This window comes from Sphaeramia orbicularis, chromosome 6, assembly GCF_902148855.1.
Source record: "Sphaeramia orbicularis chromosome 6, fSphaOr1.1, whole genome shotgun sequence".
Taxonomy (NCBI): Eukaryota; Metazoa; Chordata; class Actinopteri; order Kurtiformes; family Apogonidae; genus Sphaeramia; species Sphaeramia orbicularis.
The window spans coordinates 1,086,494-1,108,977 of NC_043962.1; the positions used below are offsets into that span (position 1 = coordinate 1,086,494).

General features: G+C 42.3%; 1 protein-coding gene across 1 annotated transcript; it reads right to left on the reverse strand.

Moving 5' to 3' along the window:
- Positions 1–4,512: 4,512 nt before the first annotated feature.
- Positions 4,513–20,858, reverse strand: LOC115420966 (zinc finger CCHC domain-containing protein 14-like). Its single transcript, XM_030136612.1, is given in 12 exon segments — positions 4,513–6,391; positions 8,658–9,061; positions 9,063–9,801; positions 12,783–12,938; positions 13,255–13,352; positions 17,784–17,854; positions 17,856–17,882; positions 19,622–19,954; positions 19,957–20,116; positions 20,394–20,429; positions 20,608–20,667; positions 20,776–20,858. Coding segments are annotated over 12 exon segments (2,223 nt in total). The 3' UTR covers positions 4,513–6,335.
- Positions 20,859–22,484: the final 1,626 nt, after the last annotated feature.

The window sequence follows — 22,484 nt, forward strand, 5'->3', positions numbered from 1 at the left end:
GTGCTCCACAACGGGTAATTTTGGACTATGTTAACATTTGGTTACAAAGTGCTCTAGATCATTATACAAGCCCACCTAAGTGGTTCTGGAGGTATTTCAAGGTGTTTTGAACCTCTATTCAAACATTCATCATTGCCCCCTAGTGTTCAAATGGTAAGGCTATATAGTATGTGCTCCAAAAATGGTAATTTTTTGACCATCTATATCTAACTAAAAAGTGTTCTAGATCATTGTATAAGCCCACCTAAGTGTTTCCAGAAGTATTTCAAGGTCTTTTGACTCTTTATTCAAACATTCATCGGCGCCCCCTGGTGTTGAAATAGTAAGGCTATAGTATGTGCTCCAAAAAGAGTAATTTTGGACCATGTTCAAATTGGTTTACAAACTGCTCTAGATCATTAACCAAGCCCACCTAAGTGGTTCTGGAGGTAATTCAAGACGTTTCAAGCCTTTATTCAAATTTTCATCGGCGCCCCCTGGTGTTCAAATGGTAAGGATATAGTATGTGCTCCACAACGGGTAATTTTGGACCATGTTCAAATCTAATTAATAAGTGCTCTAGATCATTAACCAAGCCCACCTAAGTGGTTCTGGAGGTATTTCAAGGTGTTTTGAGCCTTTATTCAAACATTCATCGGCGCCCCCTGGTGTTCAAATGGTAAGGCTATAGTATGTGCTCCAAAAATGGTAATTTTTGACCATCTTATATCTAACTAAAAAGTGTTCTAGAACATTGTACAAGCCCACCTAAGTGTTTCCAGAAGTACTTCAAGGTCTTTTAACTCTTCATTCAAATATTCATCGGCGCCCCCTGGTGTTCAAATGCTAAGGCTATAGTATGTGCTCCAAAAAAGAGTAATTTTGCACCGTCTTCAAATCTAATTAAAAAGTGCTTTAGATCATTATACATGCCCATCTACATGTTTCCAGAAGTATTTCAAAATGTTTCAAGCTTTTATTCAAACATTCATCAGCGCCCCCTGGTGTTCAAATGGTAAGGCTATAGTATGTGCTCCAAAAAGGGTAATTTTGGACCATGTTCAAATCTCGTTAAAAAGTGCTCTAGATCATTATAAAAACTCACCTAAGTGGTTCTGGATGTATTTCAAGGTTTTTTGAGCCTTTTTTCAAACATTCATCGGTGCCCCCTTTTGTTCAAATGGTAAGGCTATAGTATGTGCTGCGAGAAGGGTAATTTTGGATCACCTTAAAATCTAAGTAAAAAGTGCTCTAGATCATTAACCAAGCCCACCAAAGTGCTTCTGGAGGTTTTTCAAGGTGATTTGAGCCTTTATTCAAACATTCATCGGCGCCCCCTTATGTTCAAATGGTAAAGCTATAGTATGTTCTCCAAAAATGGTAATTTTTTTTACTATCTTATATCTAACTAAAAAGAGTTCTAGATCATTATACATGCCCACCTACATGTTTCCACAAGTATTTCAAGGGCTTCTGACTCTTTATTCAAATATTCATCGGCACCCCCTGGTGTTCAAATGGTAAGTTCTCCAGAAAGGGTAATTTTGGACCATCTTCAAATCTAATTAAAAAGTGCTCTAGATCATTATACATGCCCATCCACATTTTTCCAGAAGTATTTCAAGATGTTTCAAGCTTTTATTCAAACATTCATTGGCGCCCCCTGGTGTTGACATAGTAAGGTTATAGTATGTGCTCCAAAAAGGGTAATTTTGGACCATGTTCAAATCTGGTTAAAAAGTGCTCTGGATCATTATACAAGCCCATCTAAGTGTTTGTCGAAGTATTTCAAGGTGTTTCAAGCCTTTATTCAAACATTCATGGACATGTTCTCCTTTGTTCGACCACTAGGGGGTTCCTCACAAATCACTAATTAATGCTTTTTGGATAATATAGAACTGCTTTTAAAGAATTAAAAAATTTTACATATATTTTAATTTCTGAGGCACATACTACCGTCTTATGTTCCACCACTGGGGGGCTCTGATGACCCTCCTTGAAAATAGTGTAAAACACCTTTAAATACCTCAGAAATTACTAAATGATGCTGTAATATAATGTAGAATAATGTAGAACTGTTTTTAAAGAATTAAAAATTGTCAACATATGAATGAATGTGCCAATGTGTGCACGTATGCATCTCTATGTGTACGAATGTTTGTATGTATGAATGAATGTATGTTTGTATGTATGTATACTTTTTCTTGTGTCTGTTTTTTTTTGTGTCTTTTGCAGGTTAGAAATAAATCTCACAGACAAAGTGTTTCATTTCTCAAAAACCTTTTTTTGGATAGAACAATCAAGTTTTAAACCAACAGAAGCAATATAAAATCTGATCTACAGCTGAACTGGATGATCACTGTATAAACGGCAGGAAAACGTACGCAGACACGTCACCAAGGCAACATGCACGCGATAGCATCAGCTGAAGCGGTTCAAGAGTCAGAGCTGATTTCAACTCATCGGACCTTCATTCAACTGCAAAACTAAACTGATTTAACACAGAAAAAAAAAACAAAACACAAAATAAGGAGAAAAAAAACGAGTTACATGGAAACATATTTGACAGGAAGCACTTTGGTTTCATCTGCAAAGGCAAAAGATGAAGGAAAAGTGTGAGTGTTTGAAAAGAAACATGCAGAAATGAAGCCAGAGCGACAGTTTCTGAACTGAACATGAGGGTCCGGTCCAAACGCACAGCCTTTACTCATTGAAAACCAGCAGGATTTGCCATCAACTGGAGCTGTTCAGTCTTCTTTTTAAATAAACGTCCCATGTCTGTGTCCTGTTCCCTCCAGGGGTTCAGGTCGAGTTTCAGCTGAAGGACCTGAAGCTGTCCTCGGGTCTGGAAAACCTCCGGGTCCTGCCCAGTAACTCCACTCCAGTCCGAAACTGAAATACACTCCGACCTTTCTGACCTTGGATACAGACTGTCCACGCCCACATCCACATGAAAAGTACGAAACATCAGACAATGGAACCGAAACACCAACGGCACGCTGAAACGGACATGTTTTTACGTAAAAGAAAATAATGACAGGAGGATATGAAGGAGCACAAAGTGACCTGTGTTTGGTGGTTTCGCAGTCGGAGGTAGAGAAGCTGCAGATCACCTGGAAACGATGGATTCAGCTCCAGACGGCACAGAAAAGGCTTTCATATCAGAACCAAACTACCGTCAGCCGCACCTTTTAATGTTCACCGACGTTCATGACAGAACTCTAACCTTAACAGTAGAAGTGAGGCCAGTGTGTGTGTGCATTAGACTCCATCAGATTATGGCTGAAACACAAACATCGGCTCTAATCTGACCTCAGGATGCGTCACCTGTGACCTGGTGGATGTTAAAGCGTTCATGATTTATTCCATAATCTGTTATTTTTTTCTTTTGGTTAACCCTTAAAAACCTAGGACTGTTTATGAAGTGACTTCCAAACCAATTTTTCTCTACATTTAACCTTTCCTAAGTGATTTATCACCAAATATATATGTGGGTTTTTCCATGAAACTGGGTTTATGACCCCGCCCCCAAAGGTGAGGTAAGGGCTATTGTTGTTGGTTCAGTTTGTTTACACTTCAGCAGCAAAACTATTGGTTGAATTCATACCAAATTGGGTTTATAGATTGCCAGTGACCCAGAATAGATCCGATTACATTTTGTTTGAAGTTTCAAGTTTGAATTTTTTATGAATTTTCAAAACTTTTTTCCCACATTTACGTATAATGGGCAAAAATTAAAATGTCTGTAGCAGAAAAACGACTATATTTGTTGAATTCATACCAAATTTGGTTTATAGATTCCCAGTGACCCAGAATAGATCTGATTATATATTGGGAAAACTAGGTCAAAGTTCAAATTTTTTATGAAATTTTTACATCTTTCCCCCCCCATTTACTTATATTGGCTGAAATTTCAAATGTCTGTAGTAGCAAAACTATTAGTTGAATTCATACCAAATTGGGTTTATAGATCGCCAGTGACCCAGAATGGATGCGATTACATTTTGGGGAAAGTAGGTCAAAGTTCACATTTTTAAGGAATTTTTCATTTTAATTTTTGTTTTCCGATTTACTTATAATGGGCAAAATTTTGCATGTCTGTAGCAGCAAAATTGTTATTTCAATTCAAACTAAATTTGGTTTATAGATTGCCAGTGACCCAGAATACATGTCACTACATTTTGGGAAAAATAGCTCAAAGTTTGAATTTTTTAAAACTTTTTTTCTCCCATTTACTTATAATGGGCTAAATGTAAAATGTCCGTAGCAGCAAAACTATTGGTTGAATTCAAACAAAATTGGGTTTATAGATTGCCAGTGACCAGAAATAGATATCATTACATTTTGGGAAAAATAGGTCAAAGTTAACATTTTTTATGAATTTTTTTTCACGTATTTACTTATAATGGACACAATTTCAAATGTTTGTAGCAGCTAAACTATCGGTTGAATTCAAACAAAATTTGGTTTATACATTGCCAGTGACCAAAAATAGATGTCACTACATTTTGGAAAAAATAGATCCAAGGTTAAATTTTTTATGAATTTTTAAAGACTTTTTCCCCTCATTTACTTATAATGGGGGAGATTTCACATGCCTATAAAAACATCAATTTTGTTTCAATTTACTTCAAACTTGGCACATATATAGAGACAGTTGATATCCTGTCATCAGCTTTACGGTTTTACATGTGGATTTTTGTATTTAAAAAATTACAAAAATGTCTTTTATCTGAAAAATAGTTTCTTTTATCTCAGTAAATATTTACTTTTAAATAAACCATAAGTGTTTCCAAACCTGCTTCATAACATTCATCTACATCTGGTTTGGATGTTTAGCTTCTCTGTCCTGTTTTTAAAACCAGTTTCACTGAAACACCCATTTAGCATTTTTCGGTGAAAATCAGGTATTTTCCTATTTTCAGTTCACTGATCATCTAAATGTTTGCAGAAGCTGATAGTACATTCAAAGGTTATTGTATCAAAAATAGAGAAAACTGAAGAAAAAGTGACTTTTTCAGCCAAATGTATTAAAAAACAAGCCTGTAGAGATCCTGTCATTAATCCAAGTCTATGGGTTTACTGGTGAATCAGTATTCCAGAGGATGATCGTGTTTCCAGAAGTTAGTGGTTCAGACGTTATTAAATATTTTAGATCAGTCGATAGTTTTGGTTGCTACTGTTTAGGTCTTTATGGGTTAAAAAAAAAAAAAACGATAGAAAACTTGGATCAGTAGATTATGGAATCTGCACTTTTCCACCAATACCAGCTTTTACATTATGTTGAACTGAAACGCCAAAACACAGATATTTTCAGGCTTAATAACAAAGGTGACACAGCTATTGTACTGTATTGTATTGTACTGTATTGTATTGTATTGTACTGTATTGTTTTGTAACACTGTGCCGGCCCCAAAATCCACCTTATGCACCAGAGTTGAATATAACAGAAAGAAATTGAACTAAGTCTGAACAACTGGACACAGACTAAAAGCAGTGGAGTGCAAAACTTAAAAGTATTGGTGTAAAAATTATTATTTACAGTCAGAACAGGAAAAATATTTGAGAAATTTAGAGGTAGAACATTTAAAATCATAATTATGGATAAAAAACAAAAAAAAAAAATCAGTGTTGAGAAAAATTGGTTAGTTTGGTTTGAATTGTTATCTTGGTTTCTAAAACACCACAGAGATTTAGTTTTTTTGTTGTTTTTTTTATCCATATCTCTAAATTTCTAAAATATTTGTCCTGCTCTGACTGTAAATAATAATTTTCTTCCTCATCTACCCATCTACTTTCATCACTCTCCCATTAAACTTTCAGGAAATATTGATATTTTTACCTCAGATCCTCATGAACAGGAACATCTGACAGCTGTAGACATGACGTGTCCCAATATTTATGTCCATATACTGTATAAACATCGTTAATATCGTCCATAAAACCTGTGTTATGTAAACCTGTCCGACCCTACAGACGCTCAGTGTTGGTCTGCAGTGTTACTGTCAGTGGAGGAACAGCTGTCGGTGCTTTCCTTCTGTGGATCAGCTCCGTCTGCGTCTTCGTGCTCAGATCTTTTTTCTCTGTCAGTGTTGAACCCAGTCCGATCACATCCTGGGACTGTTCCTTCCACCTTCTGTCTGTAAACGTCTCTGCTTGGCTCCGCCCCTTCCACCTTCCTTCCGTCTGTAATCGTCTCTGTTTGACTCCGTCTGTAATCGTCTTTCTGCTTGACTCCGTTCCAAACACCGTGCGGAACCGGAGGACCTCAGCGGTCCTCAGACAGACTCAGGTGGATGTTGACACTGTGACATGAGGTCCAGCTGGGTTTAGGGTCATGGAGGTTCAGGTTGTGGTTAGTCCCCCGAGTCTTTACTGTCAGAGTGTGGAGTGTACTTGAGCCGAAATGTCCCTGAGAAAAAAAAAATACACAGAAAAAATACAAAAATCGTCAGAAAAATACCAGGCAAGGCAGATTTATTAGTATAGCACAGAGGTGTCAAACTTATGTTAGTTCAGGTTCCACATCCAGCTGTGTAGAAGCCAATAATCAGTCCTTCCAGGAATTTGCAATGTTGCGATTGCAACTATTAATGCAAATTCAACCAGTCACCGTGAATTCTGCGAGGTGCTGCAATTTCGTCTAATCACCGCGAATTTTTCGCAAATTTGACCAATCACCTTAGCCCCCTTTCGCCCACCCCCTCTACGTGACATGTACGTCATCACATTCACTTCCTTGTTGACGGTTGAGAAGATGAAGACATGTGCGACGCATAACGCCCACATTTACCGACAAACATCACTGCCAAAGTTCGTGCCAGTCAGTTTCCAGATGTGTTACATGAAAGTGGAGGTAAACTGTTCTGTGGTGGAACACAAATGAAAGTGGCCGCTCCACAGACACTTTTCAACCGCAAAACATGCAAAGAGAACGGCTGAAACTGGAAGAAGACAGACCAGACAAGTCCACTGACAGAGGACAGACCAGACAAGTCCACTGACAGAGGACAGACCGGACAAGTCCACTGACAGAGGACAGACCGGACAAGTCCACTGACAGAGGGTCTACTGACAGAGGACAGACCGGACAAGTCCACTGACAGAGGACAGACCGGACAAGTCCACTGACAGAGGACAGACCGGACAAGTCCACTGACAGAGGACAGACCGGACAAGTCCACTGACAGAGGACAGACCGGACAAGTCCACTGACAGAGGACAGACCAGACCAGTCCACTGACAGAGGACAGACCAGACAAGTCCACTGACAGAGGACAGACCGGACAAGTCCACTGACAGAGGACAGACCGGACAAGTCCACTGACAGAGGACAGACCAGACAAGTCCACTGACAGAGGACAGACCGGACAAGTCCACTGACAGAGGACAGACCAGACAAGTCCACTGACAGAGGACAGACCGGACAAGTCCACTGACAGAGGACAGACCGGACAAGTCCACTGACAGAGGACAGACCAGACAAGTCCACTGACAGAGGACAGACCAGACCAGTCCACTGACAGAGGACAGACCAGACAAGTCCACTGACAGAGGACAGACCGGACAAGTCCACTGACAGAGGACAGACCAGACAAGTCCACTGACAGAGGACAGACCAGACAAGTCCACTGACAGAGGCTGTTGGATCCAGAACAAGAGCAGGAGCTGAAAGGGTCAAGGTTAGCGCAGATCTACTGTAGAAGGCAATAGAAGAGAAGAAGAAAGAACCTGTGGAGGCATGCTTTCCTTTTGTGTAGTGTCTGTGTGTGTCTGTGTGTGCAAGTGTGTCTGTGTGTGCATGTGTGTGTGTGTGCATGTGTGTCTGTGTGTGCACGTGTGTCTGTGCATATGTGTCTGTGTGTGTCTGTGTGTGCATGTGTGTCTGTGTGTGCACGTGTGTCTGTGCATATGTGTCTGTGTGTGTCTGTGTGTGCATGTGTGTCTGTGCATATGTGTCTGTGTGTGCATGTGTCTGTGTGTGCACGTGTGTCTGTGCATATGTGTCTGTGTGTGTCTGTGTGTGCATGTGTGTCTGTGTGTGCATGTGTGTCTGTGTGTGCATGTGTGTCTGTGCATATGTGTCTGTGTGTGCATGTGTGTCTGTGTGTGCATGTGTGTCTGTGCATATGTGTCTGTGTGTCTGTGTGTGCAAGTGTGTCTTTGTGTGCATGTGTGTCTGTGTGCATGTGTGTCTGTGTGTGCATGTCAGTCTGTCATAATTTTCAGACGTATCTCTGCGTTTTGCTTTTGTAAGTCGCTGTGCGTTTACCTTTGACAGAATCAGAATCAGATTTATTGCCAAGTAATTTTTACATTACAAGGAATTTGTCTTGGTTCTGTTGGTGCAAAAAGTTAAAAGAAGCAGATGTCAAAAATAAAAATAATAAGAATATAGAAAAACAGAAGTGTTTGCCTTCCGAAGTGAAAAAGAGAAAAAAGGTATTATATACATATATATACAGTAACATATGTGCTGAAAACTGGTTTCCTTTAAGTGACAGCAGTGCATAAAAGTGCAAAATAAGCAGCTGTGCAATAATGTTCATAAGTGACTGTGGGGGGAGGGGGTCAGTGTGGGGAGGGGGCCTTGTTGATGAGACCGGCTGCAGAGGGAAACAAACTGTTTTTGTGGTGTGAGGGTTGACGGTGCGTTTAGTGCATTGACGTGCGTTTACCTTGCTGCGTTGCGTCCATGGGCGGTTGTTTACAGTCTTCGGCTCTGTGTCCGTTGGCGCCGCAGTTATAACACGACACATTAGCCAACGCCCGCTTCTGAACTCCGCTTCCCATGAGGCCGTGCTGCTTGTACAGGCCGAAGCCCTGCAGCTGCTGGTCATGTGACACGGGGCTGTGGCGGTAAAGCGGCGGCGGCACCATCATCGGGTAGGAGAAGGGCGTGGCTCCGTTTCCCGGGGAGCCGGACGAGGCTATGAGGGGACTGAGGTGGAGGAGGGGCCCCAGGGTGAAGAGGGAGGGGCCAGAGAACGGCTGCAGGTAGCCGGCCGCCGCGTAATTGGGTAACGCCCCGTAGGCGCCGCAGTTGCCCCGGCAACCGCAGGAGCTGCAGACACAGACCGAGGGGGGCGTGACCTGAGCTGTGATTGACAGGAGAGCAATCCAGTGAGGTGGCAGAGGAGGGGGAGGGGGAGGGGCTGGACGTGGGTTGAGGGGGGAAGTAAGTGTTGCCGGGCACCGCGGCCACAGGGACGCTGGTGGCGGTTGCCATGGGAACAAAACCAGACTTTGAGGAGGGACAGGAGGAGGAGGTGGGCGTGCAGGAGTAGTATCCAGATGCAGAGGGGGAGGAGGAGGACAGGTGGAAGTGGAGGGGGGGGTGGGACACATGGTGGTGGCTGTTGGAGGTGGACGTGAGGGCGGAGCTTGTCTCCACCATCAGACCCCCCCGACACCCCGAGTCCTGCAGCACAGAGCCGCCACCCACGCCCAGGCCGGGGAACAGGGTCTCCAGCCTCACCCCCACCCCCACCCCCACAGCGGAGGGAAGCCCCGAGCCCAGCGGCTTAGTCCTGTCATCGGCGCACAGTGGAGGGGGGCGGGGCTTCCGCGGGGAGGTCAGAATGCGCGTCTGGTTTGAGACTGGAGACAGAAGGGTTTGAGGGTAGGTGGCCTGGGGGGGAGGGTAAGGAGACTGAGGGACGCCGAAGGGGAGGTGGGAGGAGCCAGACAGAGGAGGAGGAGCTGGATCCATTTGGACCGGTAGAACCTGGGCCGTGGGCCGACTGGAACCGGACGAGCTGAGGATGAACAGGCAGGACCGGTCCTTCTCTGGACCAGCACCGGCTCCATCTGGACCTGGACCTGGACCACAGAGGAGCGTGAGGGTCAGACATGATGTTTACAGCGTCAGAGGAACCAAGAAACAAACGATTCTTAGAAACAGTGGAACCAGTGCTGGGTTTGACCAGCTGTTAACATGAGCTAAAACTGCGCTGACAGTCACTGAATTATGGACCGACATCTGATGAACTGACTTTAATGGAAAATAAAGGTTTGAAAGTTCATCACGTCTCACACCTACGCAGATGTTTCAAAGGTTAGTTCAACCTGGTGGTTCCCATTCAAATGCATGTGGCTGAGATGAGTGGAAATGTCAGTGTGGACCCAAAATGAAGCACTGACAACCACACGGCAGCAGGTTTAAAGCTGCAGGAGACTTCTGTGACCAGTGTTTCCTCAGATCTGTCCATCCTCAGTCATATCCTCAGTATCATGAATCTGTTCGTCTGTCTGTCATTCCTCAGCTCAATCTCTTCTTCATGGTGAACAGTTTCTCAGTTCCATCCACCAGAAACAAACCATGTGTTTACAAACAGAGCCAGGAGAACTCGGCATCTGAGGAATTTTGTTGCAACGTGCATTGTGGGAAATGGAGGTTCACGCAGCCACCTGCAACGGCAGCGCAACCATAGGATATTATATTGATGAAGCACAACGCGAAAATGACTGAAACGCAGAAACGGCTTCAGGAATATGCATAGAAGGAAGAGAGCTCCTGCCGTTTCCACGTCGTGTCTGTAGCCATGGTCAGGCGGTGGTAAGTAAGTAAGTAAATTTTATTTATAGAGCACTTTTCACAGACAGAGTCACAAAGTGCTTTATCATTCAAATCAGAATCAAATTAAGTTTACAGACCCAACAGAATCCTTCAGGAGCAAACACTGGTGATTGGTGACAGTGGAAGGAAAAACTTCCCTTTAACAGCAGAAACCTGGAGCAGACCCAGACTCCTGAAGGATGGACGTCTGCCTGGACCAGTTGGGGTTAAAGAGAGAGAGAGAGAGTAAAGGAGGAGAAAAGAGAGAGCAATAGAGATATAGAGAGACTGGGGGGGGGGGGGGGGGGGGGGGGGGTGGGGGGGGGGGGGGGGGGACGACACATGGAGTACGTTATGATGAATACATAGAGTGTAATCAGTCTGTGGTGGTCCTGGGTCAGGTGGGAGACTAAAAAGCCTTTTTGAACAGGAGGGTTTTGAGGTGTTTCTTAAAGCTCTGTACAGAGTCCATGGACCGTAGGTGTAGAGGCAGGTCATTCCATAGACGTGGTCCACAGCTTTAACAGACCTGTCACCGCGTGTGCTAAAACAGGTGTGTGGAACCATCAGCAGGTGTGTGGAACCATCAGCAGGTGTGTGGAACCATCAGCAGGTGCTGTCCTGAAGACCTCAAGCTACGAGTCGAGCTGTAGGGCTGGACCAGAGAAGCAATGTATGCAGGGGCCTGGCCATGTAGGGCCCGGAAAGTTAGCACCAGAATTTTGAAATAAAGACGATCTAGAACAGGAGCCAATGGAGGGATTTAAGGATGGGAGTGATGTGGGTTCTCCTGTTTGTGTGGGTCAGGAGCCTGGCAGCAGAGTTCTGGACAAACTGTAGACGGGCCAGCTCCTTCTTGTTTAAGCATGTAAACAGGCTGTTCCAGTAGTCTAAGCCAGAAGACACAAAGGAGTGAACGATCATCTCAAGCTCATTGATGGAGACCATAGATCTGAGTTTGGAGATGTTGCGTAGTTGGAAGAAACAGTTTTTGACTAGGTGTTTGGAGTAGAATTCTAAAGACATGTCCTGGTCGAAGATGACACCCAGATTCCTCAGTTTTGTCTTTACCGAGGAACTCAGGTCTCCAAGGTGATGTTTGATCCCTGGGATTGCACTGTCCGGGGCAATGATGAGGGTCTGTGTTTGACTGGAGTTCAGCTGGAGGCTGTTCTCATTTAGCCACTGCTTCAGCTCTGACAAGCAGATGATTAAGGAACTCAGTTTGTGGGGCTCAGAGGAGTTAAAGGAGCAGTACATCTGGATGTCATCCGCGAATAGATGATAGGAGACATCACTGTACTGTCGGATAATGTGGCCAAGTGGGAGGACATAGAATAAGAATAGCACTGGTCCCAGGACAGAGCCTTGGGGCACACCACACAGTAGATCCGCTGGTGCGAGCCTTCGTTTCCCACAATGCACGTTGCAACAAAATTCCTCAGATGCCCAGGTCCTCCAGCTCTGTTTGTAAACACCTGGTTTGTTTGTGGTGGATGGAACTGAGAAACTGTTCACCGCAATGTAAGAGATTCAGCTGAGGAATGACAGACAGACGAACAGATTCATGATACTGAGGATGGACAGATCTGAGGAAAAACTGGTCACGAAAGTCTGCTGCACCTTTAAGGACATTTGGAGTTGACCAGACCCTATTGTCAGTGGTAGTTTATGAGTAGATTATGTGTTAAATACATGTTAACTATGTGTAATTACAAGGTTAGTATTAATTACATGTGAGTTACATTTTTATTATGTGTTATTACAACTAAGTCTTAATTACATGTAATAACACATTAATAACATGTTAATAACATGTCAATTACATGTTGATAATGTATTAACAATGTTAATAACATGTCTATGTGTTATTACAAGTGTTAATTACACAGTATTAACACATTAATAACAAGTTTATTACAAGTTTATTATGTGTTATTACAAGTTAGTAAGTGTTCATTACATGGTAATAATACATTTGTGTTAATAGTGTCAATTACATGTTGATAGCGTATTAACAATGTGTTAATAACATGTCTATTATGTGTTATTACAAGTGAGTGTTAATTACACAGTAATAACACATTAATAACATGTTAATGTCATGTTTATTACATGTCTAATACACGTTTATCATGTAAATACCATGCACTGAGCATTAGTGTTAGGGTCAGGGTTGGGGTTTCATCTGGCGTGTGTTTCTGTTCAGAGGCTCCGTCCTGGACTTCCTGTCAATCAAACTCACGCCTGTGGATGTCTCTGGTCCTGTCGAAGGCGGAGTCACAGCAGAGGGGGGTCCGAGGGGAGCAGGAGGAGCTGGAGTACCCTGAAGACGAGCTGCTGTCTGTGGACACGGGCTGGTGGTGGTGAGGCACGGCGTCCACCTCCACCCGCAGCTCTCCTGGAAAAGTAGTTCCACACAACAGCAGTTTCATTTGGTTCAATCCACCATGTTCTGTTTTACAACCACACCTGCATAGAATCCCCCTGGAGCTGCACGTTCTTTCAATCATTTAAACCCACACACGTTATTCTAACACCTGGACATTCACTCCTTTTATGGGTTTGGTCAAAGAATGAGTCTAAGTCCAACATAAACGTACTGGACTGGAATGAACAGGTCCCATCTGTAGTTTGTGTTTAAATGCTTCAAATCAAACCCGTCTCCTGTCAGTTTCATCTCCATTAATGCCACCACCACCCCCCCCCTTTGTTACCTGCGGTGGGGGTGGGGTGTGTCGGGGGCCCTATGTGACTGGACGGGGTCACCCTGGCGATGCCGCTGCACGACCTCTTCTCTGTCTTCATTTCTCTGCTGGACAAACACAGCCTCACAGTCACAAAAACAGTTCAGCTGTGGGTCATGTGTTCTGCTTTGTTTTTACCAAAGTCAGTCATTTTATCAGCTTGAATTGTATCAGATGTAGAGCAGGTGTGTCAAAGTCCCTTTAGTTCAGGGGTCACAGAAACCACAGTATCACCTCAAGTTGGTCAGGCCAGTAAAAAAAACAGCTAAAAAAAAAGCAAAATTACTTATTTGTTTTATATATATATTATATTATAATATATATATTATAAATATATATAAATATTATATATAATATATAATATAAATATATAATATATATTATATATATATAATATAAATATATATAAATATTATATATATATATATAAAATTTAAATTTTAGGAATGTTTCATATTTATTAATTTTTATTTTATTCATTTATTCATTTGTTTATGGTTATCTATGTAAGTATGCACATTTTCATTTTCATCAGTACTTTTGTGTTTTAATTTGTGACATATGAAATGCCCTGTCAGGGCTGTCCAACCCTGGTCCTTGAGGGCCGGTATCCTGCATGTTTTAGATGTTTCCCTCTTCCAGCACACCTGAAGGTCAGTCTCAGTCTTCTGCAGAGCTTAATGACAGGGTTATCGTTTGAACCAGGTGTGTACATCTAAAACATGCAGGATACCGGCCCTCGAGGACCAGGACTGGACAGCCCTGCCCTATGTGTTATTTTGTTCATCTGTTCATTTATATGATTATATATAAAAAAGCATACCGCTCTTATTTTATATATTGCATTGGTTTATAAGTTTAAAGGATACAATAAAAAAAAAAAAACATGAGGAAAAAAAATATTGCTTGTAAAAATGAAAGTTGTCAGTGCATAACAAAAACAGGTATATGTGATTTTTTTTTTTTTTTTTTTTAAGTAAAAGAACAAAAAAAAAAAAAAAAAAGGAAAATTACATTAAGGAAAATGTCTACGTGTCTGTACTCTGAAAAATGTAATTTTGGACAACATTTTTAATTCAGTTAAAAAAAGTTCTAGATCATCTGAGGGTCAATTTGTCATTTGTGAGGTATTTTATTTATGGGGGTTTCTAATGGAAAACACAGGCTGAATCTGTGGGTTCTAATCCAGACACTGTATTAGCATTACAGGTAAGGGGGGGGGGGGCTTTTATGTCAAATATTTGAGTATACTTTTAATTCATTACAGTTTTAATTTTCTATACCTAATATTTGGAACCAATATTCCCTTTTTAAGTCTTTGAAAAGGTTTGTTAAGCATCTGTGTGTTATTTATGCAATAAATTATATACATTTTTCAAATCAGATTTTATACTTTTTGTGTTTTTTGTCCTTTCATGTTGATATAGTAGGTTAAAGTGAAAAAAAATAATAGGCAGATGATATAGATTAAGCTGTGCTGAAAAACAAAAAGATGCCAAACATGGCTTCAGCTTCTTCCTTTTTCAGTTACCAACTGTCTTCATTTTATACATATTTTTTTATAAATATGTTTGAACATAACTGAAATAAAAACATTCATTCATTCATTCGTTTATATAGTACATAAAGGTAAAATCAAAAGTACTCAAAAACAGTCCAAACAGCCTCAGACGCCTCAGTTTGAATCTCCATCTGTCCTTTTCTGTCCACCAGGGGGAGCCACTGTCCACTCTGTGGGACTGTTCTCCTTTTCCAAACACAGGAGGATGGAAAAGCACTGCAGGAACTTTCCACACACACACACACACACACACACACACACACACACACACTCGTGTCTGAGCATGCTCCATGGTAAAGGTGTGGATCCTGCCAGTGGAAACCTGATCAGCTGATAGTCTGTTTTGCAGATTTGTCGTTCACCTGTTTGCGTCGCTGCTGTTTTCCTGTTTTTCTCACACTTATCTCCTCAGAAGTACATCTTATCTCTCCCACTCGTGGTTAACTATTGACAGTGAGTGGGCCGTTACCGTCAGCGGCACATCGGCCCGGCTGTTAATTGTTAATAGGACAAAGTCCACAATGTGTCCAAAAGTATGTGGACACGCTGAATCAGAAAACACAGGACCGAAGTGGTGGTTGGCTGCAATTTTTTATTATACTTTACTTTTATTTAGTTTTGACTTTTTTTCCTCTAATTCAGTTAGTTTTCAAAAATTCAACATTTTTTATTTAATTCGAGATTTTTTTTTTTTTTGGCTTAATTCAAGTTTTTTTTGTTTAATTCAAGATGTTTTTGTTTAATTCAAGTTTTTTTCTGTTTATTTCAAGATTTTTTTGCTCAATTCAGTATTTTTTGTTTAATTCAAGATTTTTTTTTTTGCTTATTCAAGATTTTTTTCTGAATTCAAGATTTTTTTTAAATTCAAGATCTTTTTTGCTTAATTCAAGATTGTTTTGTTTAATTCAATTTTTTTCTGTTTAATTCAAGATTTTTTTGTTTAAGTTTTTTTCTGTTTATTTCAAGATTTATTTTTTTTTTGCTTAATTCAAGACTTTTAATTCAAGAAGTATTATTTTTTGCTTAAGTCAAGATTTTGTGTTTAATTCAAGTTTTTTCTGTTATTTTAAGATTTTTTTTTGCTAATTCAAGATTTTTTGTTTAATTCAAGATTGTTTGCTAATGTCTTTTTTTTTTTTTTTTTGCTTAATTCAATGTTTTTTCTATTCATTTCAAGTTTTTTTTTTTTCTTAATTCAAGATATTTTTTTGCTTAATTCAAGATATACATATTCCTGAAGTTACTTTGACTGAAGCTCATGTTGTAGTGGATTACACCCAGGTTCCACAGATCAAACTATTCCCACTAAAATCAAACCCACTTCAGCATCTCCGTTAATGAAAAGCAGAGGACACATTCTTTTTGCTGCTCCGTGTTGGAGAAGACAAAGACACGTTTGTACACAGATATTTATGCAAACAGTCTTTTTTTGGACTGTTTCTGTACACAACGCTGTCCTTTGCTGATGTTCTCCAGATGTTCTGGCACATTTGAAACACTGGAGAATGAGAGGATGCAGGATAATCTGTGTTTGGCAACGCCGTCGCAGGAAAGACACGTCATTTTTACACGAAAACAGTCGAACGGGACCACGCTTCCCTTCAAACAACAGCGTTCTTCTGCGCAGTCATGATGTTTTACTGTCACATGAGTCAGAACAGGCTGGAAGGGTTCAGTGTTTTGGACACAAACTCAACACTCCTGATTATTACAAATTTACAGAGAATGAAATAAAACTGAGGCCGAACTATGCTCAGTTTGAATCGGTTTTACATCAAGGTTATTATCATTAACAAAAACTAACGAAATGACCAAAACTAGAATTGTAAAATTTTTTCCTCAACTGAAATGAATAAAAACTAGAATTAAAAGAAAAAAACATAACTAACTGAAACTGTATTGTGTGTTTACAAAACTAACTAAAATGGATAAAAATTATGGATAAAATTCCCTTCGTTTTTGTCTTCGTCAATGTCAGATTGATACAAAATGGATTTCTTTGTCTCTCTCAGTTTTCTGTGCTGTCTCCATACGACACTTTTGCTCCGTCACTTGTGTTCACTTGTGTTTCCAGTCGTCTTCTGGTCCCCACTCTACCTGGAAACATGGAGACTAAAGCAGCAGAGTCCTGTCTGGATTGATTTGAATACGAGAAGAAGAGAAAAGAGACCACTGAACTACAACTAAACTACAACTAAGCATTAGAAAATAGTTCGTACAGTAACTGAGCGTAACCACAAACTGTTCGCAATGATTCTGTTTGTGTAAAATTCAACAAATACGAGTGTAATGATTGGTCAGAGGTCAGACTGAACCTGCATGATGCTTCTTTCCTCATGTTTTCTGTGTTAATGTGAAGCTAAGCTAACTGTGCCCTGGTTGCATATTTATCATATGTACAATACATGGACAAAAGTATGCGGACATGTGAATTCAGGTGTTTCTTTTCTAACAAAAGAATAACGACTAATGACAGAATAGAGTTTTATATTATGGGATAAATATCATTACACAGGTTAGTTTGGGTTAAATTATTATCTTTGTTTCCAAAATGACTAAGAGATGGTTTGGACTGAATTTCTCTCAATATTGATTTTGTTTGTTTTTTTATCCATGACTCTGATTTTTAATGTTCTTCCTCTAAATTTATAAAAAGAAAATTCTAACTGTAAATAACAATTTTCTTCCACATCTAACCATCTATTTTCATCACATCTGACTGAGGAAGAAAAAATGTCCCATTAAACTTTAAGGAAATATTGATGTTTCTAAACTACATGGACATAAATATTGGGACACATCATGTCTACAGCTGTCAGATGTTCCTGCTCATGTGGATTTGAGGTAAAAACAAAAGTATATTAAATAAATAAATAAATAAATAACCAACCAACCAACCACAGTTCCCAGTTTGAACTCCAGAAAACACTGGACTTACTCCACAGACTTCTGCAGCTCCAGTTGAGTCTTCAGTTTCTTCTTGGCTCCTTGGGTGAGGTCGTACTTGTTTCAGATCCTCCTCCGTCAGAGCTAAGAACTGAGCAAGGAAAGAGATTTGGACAAAAAAAACCCAACAACAAACCGACTCAATTATGGACCATTAGAAGAAAAGGAACATCTTTAAGACGTTGAAAAATGGTAAAAAAAATATAAAAATAAAAAAATCTAAATTTCTCAAAACTGTGGATAAACTTATGAACAATATCACATGAAAATACATTTACAAAATCTGAAATTAATCCGACCGGTAGTTTCAGAGAAGAAGATACTGAAATGTAGACTTTGGTGATGTTCACTTTGACCCTTCAAGGTCACTCGAGGTCATTGTCTTTTGTTTCAGTAACCCACGGTGCTCATTGTGCCTTTTCTTACAGTGTCCAGTTTTAGGGGTTTAGTGAACAGAATCACAGTCCCTGAAACACACAAATACAGTGTGATTAAAACCTTGGACAACCGCTGAGAACATAGAACCAGTCGTTTGCAGGTTCTTCAGGACTAAAACCCCTTGAAACAGCTCTACAAAAAGCTATCAAGGTGTTTGATAGAAAACCGCAGTCGTATCACCACTGCGTAAATTTAGAGAAATATCATTTCCTCAGCTTTGAGAATTTTAGATTGTTCAAAAGCTTATGTCTTATTTATAAAACACTACATGGATTAGCCCCACCTCCTCTTGGAGATTTTATCAGGCAGAAAAACAACCAGCTCAGCACTAGATCAGCCACTAGGGGGGACTGCGAGATACGAGCAAAAAAAAAAAAAAAAAAAAAAACATTCTTTGCACAAAATGCTTTATGGTGTAAAGGTTGTAGCAGCTGGAACACCACCCCAGTGGAAGTCAGGGAGAAGCCCACGTATGCTGCATTCAAAAGCCAGATTAAAGTATGGAAACCACCAAACATGTGAACACTAGCACTTTAAAGGAACAGCTGAATGTTTACTTTAATCTCTGACACGTAGTGTATTGTCCTTTAAGTAGTAAATGTTTATTTTAGTCCTTGACATGTACTATATTACAGTGTATGGAACTGTCCTGTTTGTATTGTGTTGCTCTGTACTGCACTTATTACACTGTGTGCTTTTGTCTGGTTTTGCACGGATCTCTGTTATTTATTAAGTGGGGACTGCAGATGAAAATTAGCATTGGCGCTAACGCCAGCATATTTACACATTTATACTGTAATGGAATGTGTAAATGTGTTCATTAATGTGCACTGTCCCGTCTAAATAAAGATACATACATCCAGCCTGATGAACAGAACTCAACTACTTTTGTAACATGTTTTAATTTGTAAAGAGTCGTTTTGTGGACGCACTTTATAACTTATAATAGAACATCTGGTTAACGAGAAAAGCACTCACAGAGCGCAGACCTCCACTAAGACAGATCTGCCCCCCCCCCCCCCATCACCACCAAGATTTAAACCATTTGTTCCTTGTGCCAGTATCAACATTTCCTGAAAATTTCAAGAAAATTCGTCCATAACTTTGACTTATCTTACTAAAAGACAGACAGACAGACAGACAGACACACAGACAGACAGACAGACAGACAGACAGACACACAGACAGACAGACAGACAGACACACAGACAGACACACAGACAGACAGACACACAGACAGACACACAGACAGACAGACAGACAGACAGACAGACAGACAGACAGACAGAGACACACAGACAGACAGACAGACAGACAGACAGACAGACCCAGATGAAAACATAACCTGCTCTGTTCCTTGGTGGAGGTACTAAATAAAAACCCCTGACCCACCTCCTCCATGGTCAGCTGTTTGAAGACGGGGTAGTACTTGTGGAGGCGCAGACGTCGGAGCCAGTCCAGGATGCCGTTCTGTTCCGGAGCGCCGCCCAGCGACTGGGATGGGATCTGGGAATGGGACTGGGATCGGGACTGGGAGAACGACAGGGACAGGGAATGTGGGTGGGGTCCCGGCTGAGGGGGGGCCAGGTGCTGGGCCTGGGGGGGCTGCGGACCAGGCTGGGCGGGGCCGGTGGACTGGGGCTGGAGGGGGTGCTGGTGCTGGGGGTGGGGGTGGGGGTCACCTCCGCTGGACATGGAGCCCTGGGTGGGTAGGGGGGAGGCAGGGGGGGAGGCAGGGGGGACATCTGAGGAGAGTGCTGAGGGGGGTGGGAGGGAACGGAGGGTGGAAGAGGGGGAGGGAGGGGAGAGAGGTGAGGGGGGGAGTGGGTGATGACGGAGCTGTGGGTGCTGACAACGGGCTGGACACTGGCCACCCTGTAGACCGCCCTGAGGGAGGAGATAAGATAGGGAAGGGGAGGGATAAGGTAAGGTAAGTTATAAGATAAGGTGTAAGGTAAGATAAGGCATAAGGTAAGGTTAGATAAGGTAAGGTATAAGGTAAGATAAGATAAGTCAACCACATAAGATAAAATAAGATTTGTGAAACAACAAATGTAAAGAGGAAAAAGAAATCTGCTAATTATATAACATTCAGATTCAGTTTTTTAATATTCTGTTTCATATTTGCACATAGTGTGGTATGGGGGGGGGGGGGGGGGCTGACCTGTTGGTCCTTTGTACTGGACCAAACAGCCAAGACCTGAGGAACACAAACCCAGAGTTAAAGCAGGAACACCCACAGGTGGACTGTGTTTATCTGCGTTACAGGACTGAGCCGACAGAAGCAGCGTTACAGGACTGAGCAGACAGAGGCAGCATTACAGGACTGAGCAGACAGAAGCAGCGTTACAGGACTGAGCAGACAGAGGCAGCGTTACAGGACTGAGCCGACAGAAGCAGCGTTACAGGACTGAGCCGACAGAAGCAGCGTTACAGGACTGAGCAGACAGAAGCAGCGTTACAGGACTGAGCAGACAGAGGCAGCGTTACAGGACTGAGCAGACAGAGGCAGCGTTACAGGACTGAGCAGACAGAGGCAGCGTTACAGGACTGAGCAGACAGAGGCAGCGTTACAGGACTGAGCCGACAGAAGCAGCGTTACAGGACTGAGGCAGCGTTTCAGATTCATTCAGCTCACATCTGGAATCATGTCTGTGATATTAGACAATATTTGAGTCCAACCTGAAAACATGTTTAACTCTGCATTTACCAAATGAAATAGTTTTATCTGCACTCTTCTATTTTTGTTTTTACTATATGTTTTTACAAGGACCGAAGCAGGAGCCTGGTTCACATTGCCGGCAGTAAGTCAGACCTGTTCCAGGTGCATGTTGGACTCTGGCAGGGCTGCCCTTTGTCACCGGTTCTGTTCATTATTTTTATGGACAGAATTTCTAGGCGCGGCCAGGGGCTGGAAGGGGGTCCGGTTTGGGGACCACAGGATTTCATCTCTGCTTTTTGCAGATGACGTTGTCCTGTTGGCCTCATCGAACCTGGACCTTCAGCGTGCCCTGGGCGGTTTGCAGCCGAGTGTGAAGCGAGCGGGATGAGGATCAGCAACCCAAATCCGAGGCCATGGTTCTCGACCGGAAAAAGGTGGTCTGCCCTCTCCGGGTCGGTGGGGAGTCTTTGCCCCAAGTGGAGGAGTTTAAGTATCTTGGGGTCTTGTTCACAGTGAGGGAAGGATGGAGCGTGAGATTGACAGGTGGATCGGTGCAGCGTCTGCAGCGATGCAGTCGCTGTATCCGGTCGGTTGTGGTGAAGAAGGAGCTGAGCCGAGAGGAGAAGCTCTGGATTTACCAGTCAGTCTACGTTCCTACCCTCACCTATGGTCATGAGCTTTGGGTCATGACCGAAAGGACAAGATCCCGGATACAAGCGGTCGAAATGAGTTTCCTCCGCAGGGTGGCTGGGCGCACCTTAGGGATAGGGGGAGGAGCTCAGTCACCAGGGAGGAGCTCGGAGTAGAACCGCTGCTCCTCCGCGTCGAGAGGGGCCAGCTGAGGTGGCTCGGGCATCTGCTTCGGATCCTCCTGGACGCCTCCCTAGGGAGGTGTTCCGGGCATGTCCACCGGGAGGAGACCTCGGGGAAGACCCAGGACATGTTGGAGAGGACTATGTCTGTGGGCTGGCCTGGGAACGCCTCGGGGTCCCCCGGAAGAGCTGGAGGAGGAGTCTGGGAGAGGGAAGTCTGGGCATCCCTGCTTAAACTGTTACCGCTGAGACCCGGCCCCGGATAAGCGGTGGATAATGGATGGATGGACTATATTGTAGCTGGCGATTTCAACCACACTAATCTAAAAACTGTACTTCCCAAATTTAAGCAACATGTCTCCTGCCACACCAGAGAAAATAAGACTTTGGATCATGTTTATTCCAACATCCCTGGAGCCTACAAGGCTACCGCCCTCCCCCACCTGGGTCAGTCTGACCATCTCTCTTTGTTCCTCACCCCCACCTATTCACCACTCATCAGCCGTGTGAAACCAACTGTGAAGACCATCAAGGTATGGCCTGCGGGGGTAGACTCGGTACTCCAGGACAGGTTAAGAACACAGATTGGAGTGTGTTTGCCTCCCATGCTACCTGTGGCTCCCAGATTGACATTGACTCTTATACTCACGCAGTAGTAGAGCACATCAACACCACCACTGACAGTGTTACCACTGAGAAACAGATCACCACATACCCCAACCAGAAGCCTTGGATGAACAGGGAAGTGCGACTCCTACTGAAAGCACGTAATAACGCGTTC